General features: G+C 31.9%; 1 protein-coding gene across 4 annotated transcripts in view; it reads right to left on the bottom strand.

Moving 5' to 3' along the window:
• Positions 1–12,303, bottom strand: part of nonC (serine/threonine-protein kinase Smg1) — a 219,019-nt gene that overhangs the window by 91,958 nt on the left and 114,758 nt on the right. For all 4 annotated transcript variants that reach the window (XM_085813193.1, XM_085813192.1, XM_085813194.1 and 1 more), the window contains 2 exons: positions 9,664–9,834; positions 9,157–9,383 (listed from right to left, as the gene is read on the bottom strand). In XM_085813193.1, coding sequence (XP_085669319.1) covers positions 9,157–9,383; positions 9,664–9,834 — 398 coding nt within the window. The remainder of the gene's footprint in view (positions 1–9,156; positions 9,384–9,663; positions 9,835–12,303) is intronic.

The raw sequence follows: 12,303 nt of genomic DNA, 5'->3' as shown, positions 1-12,303 counted from the left end.
TCTAAAGAAATTACATACAACATTCGAAAATTGATAATTTTTCACCACAGTAGTGTTAAATCAATTTGAAATATCGCTAAATTAGTTAATTTATCCCATTCTACAGTGCAGTATGTGATAAAACGTATTGAAGAAGAAAATCGGTTTGAAAACAAGGTAAGAAAATGTCGACCGAGAAAGTTAACTAAACACGATGAGAGATTTATTATTAGAAAATTTGCGAAAAACCCACATTTGAGTGCTGTAAAAGTTTCTGCAGCATTTAATGCAAAGTTTTCTACTTCGATTTCGTCTTAAACTGTTCGACGAGTTCTCAGAGAAGTTGGATTATATGGGCGTTCTGCACGTAAGAAAAAAAAACAGTACTATTCCATTTTGAGGACCGTAAAAAAATCGCCAAACTATTGTTAATGCCAGTGCTGCCAAAAATAATTGCGGCAACCCTAACGCAAGAAAGGAAGTGCAATAGTAAATAACTAAAGATTATAATGTTTTATCTAAAGATTAAGATGTTTTAATTTATATGAAAGGTTAATTTCATATAATACTTTTTATTATTATAATTTATATAAAAAAGGCTAAACATAACTGAATGGATTCATGCATCGTTATTTCGTTACCGAGTTATCACTAAAGCATAATTTCATCTCGTTGTTTGTTCAAACATAATTTTCTATAATAAATGATGCCTTTTCTTTGAAAAAATTCTATTGCAGACTTTCCGTCATGGGCAATTCCCAAATTGTTAAATCCATAGGATATCAAAAAAGGATTTAAAAATTAAACTAGTATTTCAATAGCGTCTTAAGAAATATAGAACTATCTAAACTTACGCAATTTGAAATCAGCTCGAACGCTAGATTTAGGGCGCTGTTAAATGGGCGCGTTTGCTACATTTGGCGCATTTGCGCATACATTTTCGCTGCAGTTTTTTACGGTCCTCAAAACGGAATAGTACCAAAAAAACTTGTTATGAGAAAAACAGAAAGCTTAGGCTTTCATTTTCAAAATCAATAATAAATATACCCGAAACATACTGAAATAATGTTCTATTTGCTGATGAAAGCAAATTTAACATTTTTGGTTCCAATGGTTGAATCACTGTATGAAGAAGAAAAAAATGAGGAACTTTCATTCTAAGAACTTTGTTGGAACAGTTAAGCATGGCGGTGGAGGTGTTCTTGTGTGGGGAGGCATGACAGAATCAGGACTAGGTAATTTGGTATTTATTGATGGCATAATGAATCATTTTCTTTATTTAAATATTTTAAGAGACAATTTAAAATTATCAGCCCAAAATTTAGGTATTAGAAACAACTTTATTTTTAATCATGATAACGATTCTAAGTATACGGCTCTCAACGTTCGCCTGTAATGTCTCTATAATTGTCCACAGGTTTTGAAAACACCACCTTAGTCGCCAGATTTAAAGCCCATAGAACATATCTGGAAAGAGCTGGAGGTTAAAGTACGAAAACACGACATCAAAACGAAAAGCGAACTGAAAACAGCCATGATGAAAGAATGGATGAACACTGATACAGAAATTACAAAAAAAAAAAAAAAAAAAAAGAAAAAGAAAACTTATAAAATATATTCCCAGACATTTAAAAGCTGCTGTGGATGCTAAAGGATATCCTACTAATATTAATTTAACAAAAAATGAAAATATTTACTAATATGTCAAGATTTTTTTGAAGTGTACGAAGACTTTTGTGAGATAAAATGTTTATTATTTTTTGATTATTAATTTCTTAAAAATAAAGTTTCGCTATATTTTTAAAATATTTCGTTTAATCTTTGGATTATGGTAACTTGGCAATTTTTTGGCGAAAATTTGGCAACCATCCCTTCTACAGCAACCTGGCTAGTTTTGTTATGGACGCCATTTTGTTTTCACAAAGTAAAGGGTTTTTTTTTTTTTTTAACTCAACATTTTTTCCAACAATCTGCTAGCCGAATTACGCTTATACTAGAACTTTTATGAAACAAAAGTGCTTAATCATGACGAAGATTAGCTGCGAAATTGGGAGAAAGTGCAGAATCGTCCACTGCTTGCCGCGTTTTTAAGAATTGCACATACACGGTATCATCCATGTACACGTCGACCTATTTTCACTTAAAAAAAATCCCAGAATTGCACAAAAATGGTATTGCGCACACTCTTGACTTTATCCATGTACACTACTAAAGTTCTAGCTAGTAACTTTTATCGCCTTAACAAAATGTCGCCAAACTACCTGTTACCATATTCCAAAGATTAGCCAATATTTCATGTAATTTTGTTATGAATAGATTATAGATTCTTATTATTAAAATCTCATTCAGAAAGTTTACTTTTAATTAATGGATAGACCCTATTTCAATGAAAATGATAAGTGTAAGAACACTTTTGGAAGCCACTGCATATGCAATTGTTGAAACCTCTTTGTATCTACCAAGGAAGACCATGTGGTGCAAGTTCACTATGTCATTCATTATGGGCTCCTTTTTCCTTGATGGAATCCACTATGGTATACTTCAAACTGCTATAACATAGCCTAGCATAGCACTTAACTATTACAGAAAGAATTCAAAGGCAGCCTCATTCACTTTTTAAGAGGCAAGTACTCCACAGTATAACATTCATACATGATGGAATGCCTCCAAATATATTCTGTCGAACATCTGCTGTGATGGACATTTGATGATTATCCTATCCTCAGTCACTCCTTCCTGCGTGAATGGCCACCTTACATCTTGTGACTTGAGAAGTCGCCTATAATCACAGGTACACAGAAATTAATCATTGATCATACTGAAAGTATTCACCCCAATGTGACAGAAATTACAGCTGAAATTTTCTCTGATGCTGTGTGGAATGTTACACAGTACCTGATGGCCATAACAATAATATAGCAAACTGTGGTCCATAGCTGAATTGTGCTAGATAGGAAACTGCAAAATTCTGAACACACTTGTCACTAAAAAACGTCAATTAATCTAGATGTAAAATCTTTCATTATTAAAAAAATGGCATGCTTTTCTGTGCTTGTTTCTAAAAATTGCATCATACTACAGTCAACACTTTTGAAAATATAAAATTTTTGCTTTTTCTATTACTTTTGGATTAGCTAATGCATATTATAAGGGGTATTACATAAAGATTAAATTATATGGATTAACACACAGCTCAGAAAGAGACAGATTTATTATAAACATGTTAGTACTTTTAGGAAAGAAAGGAGAACAACCAAACTAAGAAGACTTAACTATTACAAAATACAGCCCAAAATCCATTCTACCAATTCTTTATTTTATACATACACACATAAACAGATGAATGCAGAAAGAACACTGATCCTTTAAATAATTACAAACTTCTTTAAGTTTTGAAATAAAATAAAATTTTGATTAAGAGTAAGTACTTTAATTATATAAAACTACCATAATTTAAGATTTTCATGTGTTCACTATGAAAAGATTTGCAAGTGCTCAACTCACTTATACTTTGACAGAGAAAATTACACAACTCTCTGCACTTTACAACTTTCACAGAGTTATTAACAAAGATGGGATTATGAACAAAGTTTTCCTCAAAGACTGAAATTTGTTCAACATATTTACAGCACTTTTGGAAGGAGTACAATATTTATTACTGTGTACAGAACACCCGTATCATGTGGGGAGATGTAACAGCTTTTTAGATCTTGTAAATTAGATATAAGAGGAGAGTGCTGTCAGATGCATCTTTCCAAAATATCCACACATTTTCTATGGGGTTAATATCCAGACTATGCGGTGGCCAGGGAAGGAGTTGGAAGTCAGACTGATGTTCAGTGAACCAATTTTGAACACTTTTGGCACAATATATAGTTGCACTATCATCCATGAAGTATCCCTTGCCATCAAAGTAAAAATGCAACATTGCAGGGTGCACTTGATCTGTCAGCTTGATCGTGGCTGTTTGTTTTGTACCCTCGAGGAACACCAGGGCACCACTTCCATGTCAGCAGAACATGCCCCATATCATGATACTCCCACCAGACCCTTGCACAGTGCGAGTAAGGCAAGATGGATTCATAGGGTTCTCGCCAAATTCGACGTCTTCCACCAGTTTAAAATAAGGTGTAGCATGATTCATCTAACCACATTACACGTTTCCAATTCTCAGATGTCCAGTGTCTGCTTTCCTGACACCACTGCAAACAAATTCTTACATGCAGAGCAGAAATGAGCGGTTTTCTCACAGGCACCCGACCATGCATTCCTAATTCTCTATGCATTCGACCATGCATTCGACCAAGCAATTCTCTGCACATGATTCAAGCTGAAATCTGTTGGGAAGAGCCTTGGTTGACAATCTATGTCAGTTGAAGCTCAGTAGAACTCCCTGTACTGCCATACAATTCGTCAGAAACGCCACCGATCACTCTCCTGGAAAACTGTGCTCAAACTACAGTTACGTTTTCTAGAGAAGGACTGTGGGTTCTGAATCCAATCAATTTCACGCTGCTTTGCGGCAGGGGGGAGGCGCAATGAATTGGAAGTTGATCTGTCAGCACTATCCTTATCTTAAGGGCAGATGTTTTTATTTTATTTGGCTTGTAATTCCTTACTCAATGTAGTAGTTCATCTCGATGTATTCCGTCTTTGATATAATTTAAATCAAATTCCTTGTCATTATAATTCGCTTCCGATAGTGAAGAAAGTGTCACAGAGTTTATTGAAAGCGAAAAAATTTCGATTGACAAATTAGTCGGTATTCTCGACACAGCAATTATAGGACTTGAACAGCGGAACTTTGTAATTGAAGAAGAAATTATGTCTGTTTATAGAATTAAAGAGAAAGTATTATCACATAAAATGAAGCAACTTAAACAACTTACATTGAAAGAAATGTTTAATAAAGTAAGCAAATAAATATTAAGCTTTTTTTTTGTAAATTTTGATACCCTTTAGATCATAATTGTTCTTTATTTCATAAATTACGGTTTCATATTTTTAATTTTATAATTTCTGCATGCCATCTTACCAGATTTAAACTGATGATCTATAATCCGAAAAAATCGATAATCCGGAATCACCGAAGTCCCGACGAGTCCAGATTAACGACTTTTGACTGTATATGGTTCTACTATTCCCACTGCAGCTATTAATGTTAATTTTTATTTTTAATATGCTAAGATAATGAATGGTTCCATTGTTTGTCCAGTTCTATATCAACATGCATCAAAATATGATTCTCTCAAGATTTCTTGATTCAAGAAATGAGTTCTATACATGAAACTAGAAACAAAAAACACAAGAGATGAAATTTCATAGTGATTACAGAACTTCCAAAGGGAAATGATGGTATGCGAAAACCTGATGGTGATGTCATCTACAAGATCAAATACATGACACTATAATTTTGTATTGGCTACTTTTACATAAACAGACAATAGATGCAAAACCTTGGGAAGAGGGACAATTAGTCATAACTTTCCTGAAAATTTTGCCTTCCCTTTCTCTTCATTATAGATAGCACAAAATATTTGCAAAAAAAGCATACTTTCATTTTTTTTTTTTTTTTTTTTTTTTAAATTTTGTCAATCTATATTACAGAAAGACATTAACATAATAGAGATGTTTCAGAATTAAAATTAAGTATGAGTATACGACTGATATGTTTGTAGAGACATTAGGATTTTTTAGACTGGAAGAGATGAAAAATTAGCAACGCCTTCACTGGGAATCCAAGCACGGACCTCTGGAATACCGGCCCAGTGTACAGACCATCACACCACGAAGGCTCACCAAGAAGGTGGGAGATATAACCTTATATGTTGATTAAGATCTTGTTGGAAAACAGAAAGACTGAAACGATTAATCGAAGGCCTTCTGTCTTCTTGAGTGGCATGATTTTTTTTTTTGGGGGGGGCCTTGGAATATCTTAGCTTCTAATTTAATATATTCTATTTCCTTACTTTTTTTTAATGATGTAAATATTCTCTTCATGAACAGAAATTTATGAAAACAGAGAGTAAAAGAAGTAATTATTATTTTATATTTGCTTATTAAATACAGTCTTGAGCAGATTCAAAATGCTGTGCCACCCAGAGGGCACAGCTTTTGAATCTGCTCAAGACTGTATTTAATAAGCTCAAGACTTTTGATAACAAATGATACCAATTATAACAAATACAAAAACATCCTCACAGAGTTATTGTACATCATGATACAAAAACAAATTAATTTAATGCATCTTTATTATTCTCAGGAAATGTCCAAGAAGGATAGCTTTTATATTAGCTTTCCAGGAAATAAATTTCGTGTGAAGTGAAAATTAGTAAACACATGGAGGATTCCAAGTTCCTATATGAAATACTCTCAAGGGCTTGGTCATATATAATTACTGAAAAATCTACTTAATTAGTGGTACTATTTTAGTGTTCACATCCAAATAATGCATGTGCCAACATCATTGGCATTACATTGCATTAATAATATACATTTAAGTATTACAAATCAGCATTTATAACAAACATTTATAACTAGAAGGGATGTATCTGATGATACATTTTATATAAAATGCATTGCTCACGTGATTGCTAAGACATTATCTCCATATACGTCTCAAATTAGCTGTGTGTGTGAGAAATGACAGATTATTTTAAAATAACTTGTGTGTTTGATTTCAATTCTTCTGCAGTTGTCCTAATACAAATAAATAAATAAATAAATAAATAAAAGCTTGGTTTTTTAAAAATAATAATAATAAAACCAGCATATTTTAGAGGAGTTAATATGCCTATCTCAGGAATAAATTCTCTAACGTTCATTAATGGACAGTTCCTGAATCCCTGGACTGTTGACGAAAGACTAACATAATTCGAATCCACATAGGATGTTTAGCATGACTATCTTGATAAAGATACCACATTTTCTTGCATATCCCCCTTTTTTTATTAATTTTATTAGCCAATAATTGAGAGGGGAAAATTATGTAAGTAATTTCATTTCTGAAGTGTGTAATTTAAGAATATAACAAATGAATGTAGTCATAGAAAACTACTCATAACTATAAGAGTAGTACTTCTTTAACAGAAACCTTCATTTCAATAAGAATACACAGTAATATTAACAAATACAATATCTAATAAGATACCTTCATTTCTAATTCTCTGTAATTTGAATCTCACCTGTTCCTACTGTTATCCACTACTACCTACGACTCAAATCAATCAATGCTGCTGGAATTGTAGTCTGCATTGTCTGCTATAACTCATCACTTCTGTCTGCATTGTCTTCATCACTGATAAGTCCATCTTCTTACACATTATTATCTTTAGAACCATTGACAGCATTAGAAATCCCTATTTTCTAGAAACTCTTCATTATTATTGCTTAATCAATGAGCCCATCCCCTCCCCCAAATCCAAGAGTAATCAATTCAATGGATTGTCGGTAGAATTTTCTGGATATAGTAAATTTGCGCAAACCTACTGATATAGACCCATTTTAAAACTTTTGGAAATAATTCTTCGAATGGTTAATTCACTGATATATCTAATGGTTGCAGAAGTAACACAAGTTCTTCTACAATAATGATATGAAAAGTGTTTGGCCAGTTCCCCCGCCACCACCACTTTACCCCCCAAACATCTTCCAAGAGACGCCTGCAGAAACTTTCCAAGACTAATAATGACTTGGAGCACCTGGCTGACAGTTCTACACAATTTTGAGTTACACTTTCATTATTCATTAAATCAGACAACATCTGATCTTTCACATGTACTTTAGCTATAATAACCAAGAGGGTGTTTTTGCTTTGGCATTGCCTTCCATTTAAGAACTGTAAAAGGCAGAAATTTTTACTGTCGGCAATCGCTGCTAATAATACAGTCAAATACCAAAAATCCGCCGAATACTTTAAAAAAAAAAAAAAAAAAAAAAGTATTATTTTAAGTATAATTTATTATTTTTTATAGATAATGTCTAGTTTCTTTTTGATTTATATGCATAATTTGTGTCAGGGGGAAGTTTCTGTAGGCAAGAGTTTCTAAATTACTTTGGTTTTCTACTCTTATTTATTATTTTTAAATTTTAATTCTGGTCTTTTAATTGCTAATTTCTCAAAATTCCACTTGTTTAAATTTTTTTTTTTAGTAATTTACCATTGGTATTACTTTTGGTTTTGAATTTTACCCTTGCATACAAGGATGACGAAACATGAATTGAATGATTGAAGAGTTAGGTTTGGTGACAACTTCCCTTTGATAAGTCTGTCTCCTGCCAGCTCAATAATCATTCACTTATGCATTTTTATAAATAAATTTTTTAGGATTAAATAATTTTTGGAATTTTATATTTATTAATGGATTTTGATACTTGCACTTGATTTACATACGCTCTCAGAATTTAAATGATATTGTATATTAGTTTGAAACAATAATTAATCATTCATTTGTTTGCATTAATTTTATTTAATTTTAACTTTAATTTGCTTTTTATGAATACAGAATGTTTGTTAAAATTAATATTTAGTTACATATTCTAAATCTTAAATTCACTGTATTAAGACTTTTATACTGAGAAAATTTTGCATAGGGAAGGAAAGATTTAATTTATCAAAGTACTTTTAACAAACAAAACAAAAAATAATAATAATAATAATAATAATAATAATAATAATAATAGATTAATAATTAATTTTTAAAATTAATAATTAAGGTACTTAATATTGTGAGGATAAACTTTAATGTAATATACATTGATGTAAAACAAAATTAAATACAAATATTTGCTGATTAAACATTTAGTTGAATCTACATATAAAGTTCTAGAAAAGTCTACAGTTCGTTAAGGCAATTGCAATCAAATGAAATTTAAAAAAGAAAAATTATTCTAGAGATCAGTAGAGATTTGGGAAGAAGTTAAATTGGGTAAATTTCATTTATAGCTATAATTCAACTTAAAACTGTGCACTTCAGAACAATATTTTTCTTAGTAACAGCTAAATTAAAAACTGGGAGATTCAGTAATCTATCAATAAACCTGGAAGTGAGTTGAAAACCGGAAGAGTTGACAGCTATGCTAATGATTAACCAAGAATCTTAATAAGAGTGTTAAATTAAATATATGAGGACAGTTTCAAAATTAATATAGTTTGAAAATTCTTATAATTCAACTTACCTTTGACCATCTGACCCAATGAATGCTAATTTCTTAGGTTTTGTTTTTGTAGGCAAAATAGACACAATATTATGAACAGACTGCACAGTAATAACACCACTTGCTTTATTAATCCCAGGCATAGGAATCACTGTAGATTTCAAAGATGCTAATACAGGACTAATCTGATCCATGCTCAGATGAGAACGTGACTGCTGCTGCACTTTTTGTTGAAGCAACTGATAAAGCTTTAAAAAACAATAAATAAATAAATAAATTCACCATCATCGTAGAAGTAATGTCACCACATTTTTTTCATTAAAAATCAATAAATCATATACAAGTTACTATTATTTTTACTGAAAAAGTTTATCCCTATATATATTCGATATTAATTTCATTAACTGTTAACAATAGTAAAAAAAAAAAAACAATAAAGATAAAATGCTTTATAAAAGCCTAATTAGAAAATTAAAAAACGAAATTCCATAAAACTGTTTTAAAACAGGGATTAAATTTTTAATATACCTGTTTAAAAACAGACCAACTTTCTTGAGGCCTTGATGGATCACTAGGATTTCTTAACTTATTCAGTGCATTTTCTATTGGTTTCTCAAATGTTTTCTGAAACCACTGTTCATGAGGTGTTTCTGGAGGCTGAGTGGTTATTTTCTGCAGTTGTTCCAACAGAAATAATGTCTATAAAAATTATACAGATTTAACATTTATATAGTGCTATAAACATTTCTCTATAACAATATACTATTATATAAACTAGAAATTCACTGCTGTTTATTGCACTTCTATGATAATTTTCTTGAATTAACAAATTATCAGTAAAAATACTGATAAGATAAAAGTCGAAATAATGACATTAAAAGATAATGTCATACGAACATAACAATGTTAACTACCTTAACATAATATTAACATAATGATATCAAATAATATAATAATCTCTCATAGTAACCACTTCTAAAAATAATCTGGTTCTGACAGCATAAACATCAGTTTTAGATTTCATCGATAGTCATTATTCTAAGGTTACCTCTACTGAAGACCAAAACAGTTTGGAAATAAAGGCAGTCACCTTTGGGAGGTTTTACTATAGTCTTTTTCCCCCACCCATGCATTAAGTCTTTTTAGAATCATCTTCTTTTTAGAAATCTTTTCAAGAAAATAAATATCAACAATGTGTTCATCCCCACATACTAGCAAAGAAACTGACTCTTTTACGACTGCTAAATTTAATAGGTGGCAAGTGCGCCTCAATCTGCATATCTAGTTTTTTTTTTTACATGCCTGCAACATCAGTCTTCAAGCCTACCATTCCTAGTGCATTGTCAATACTAAGTGCCAAGTAACTGTTCTGAAGAATTGCACCTTCTTTTAATGTTTTAATAATTAGTGCTATGTATTAAAGCCTGTCAAATCTCTTTCTAAAGCGAGAATAGAAAGTAAACTACATTCAATTTCTGAAATTTATGGATTAAAGAAAAACAACTGGATACAGTTTTGCATGGGTAATATTGCTTCCATCCATAGAGAGATAGAATGGAACTATTTTAATGCAGTCAATAACTGCAGATTTATTTTTCATACCAATTTCTTGAACCCATTTCTTCTACAATTGCAGCCATTTTTGTCCTTACACTTGAGTATTTCTTAGCAACATCACTGCCAGGAAACATTTTGCTGAATCAAGCTGCAGCATGATCTGATGCATTCATGTGATCCAGTAAAAAAGGCACAGAATAGGCATTCTGCATTAATAACCTTTTGATCCTTTGATCCAAAATTTTTTCCAATACAATTCACATTATCATTATGTATGCACATGTTTAAGAACATCGGCCATTCCACCATGAGAAATCGAAACATCACATGGACAAGTGGTACACACTACAATATTATATTTCCTTAATGCAATTATAGAAGAAAAGTCCTTTGTATAAGATTTTCGAAAAGTACATGAGTAATTTATACTTTTTGCAGACATAACCGAGACAAAAGAGCATAGTTTCTTAAGTTTCTGGGAAGCATGTGAAACTTAATGCTGCTCACTACTGAGACAATGAAATAAACAACCTCCATCTTGCTTTGTGCTCATTGGCTGATATATGCCAGATGACAGGTAGCAGTGCCTGATTCTGAATGGAGAATATGAACACGATGTTTTCGGACATGTGTTTCGGACTCTCATGCACAAGGCCACATTATACTGATAAAGTGACTTTGGTTTTCTTTTATATGTATCTACAGAGAAAACAAGTTCTTTCAGACGCCAAAAATCAATTTTTGCAATTGTACGTGACAACAGAGCCTGAAATAATAATACAATTATTTAGCCCCTTTTGAATCATCAGATTAAATATTGTTACAAAATGCCCAGCTGCAGTAGGATAGCTTCCCCGCAAAGTGGTGTTAGGTTTCTCAGATAGTGGCAAGGAAAGACAGTGTTGCCAGATTGGGCACGAAATTACCCATTTGGCATCATGCCATAGACAGAGCGGGAACATTCTAAAACGAATTCTTACCAGTGTTCCCGAGAATGTTCTAGAAGGCAGGTTAAAAGCTATAAATACCCTGCCATTACATGGAGTATCGAGTAGTATGTTGAGTTCAGTAGTTAAGAGATTAGCTTGAGTGATCGGCCGAGTCGAAAGCTATGCTTTAGTGCTTTGCCATGAAGCTGTCTTCACCATTATAGCCTGATAGCCTCAAAAGTGTGTTGCTGATCATTTCAGCATGATTCTCGTAGTTTTCTGATGACTATAAAGCTTTTTTGTCCTATGTAATACTGACAAGTAAACTGTGTTTAGATTAGTCATCAATTACTTCAAATTAACGAACCCACAGAACACAACAGTATAATTTAAAAAAATTCCAGAATATTTTTATGGCAAACAAAATACAAAAACACCTGATTTGCACTATGTATTTTAAAACAAAATTTCAACAGAAAGTATCTACAATAATAACATTTTAAAAGATTTATGAAGTTTAACAGAAAACCAAGTAGGTGTTTAATGCCAGCCATTGAAAACATGTTTCATTCAGTTTGCTAAAAGTAGAACAAAATGTTATAATATGACAGTTACGTCAAATAGCAATGCTCTGGTTACCAATCCATGCAGAATTAACTAGCTTTTGACTCATGTAATGGTA

Source organism: Stegodyphus dumicola, chromosome 3 (genome assembly GCF_044657685.1).
Source record: "Stegodyphus dumicola isolate Sdum_Otavi_A_Nest chromosome 3, ASM4465768v1".
NCBI lineage: Eukaryota > Metazoa > Arthropoda > Arachnida > Araneae > Eresidae > Stegodyphus > Stegodyphus dumicola.
Note: the sequence above shows the minus strand (reverse complement) of the source record. Positions and strands in the feature narration are given on the sequence as shown.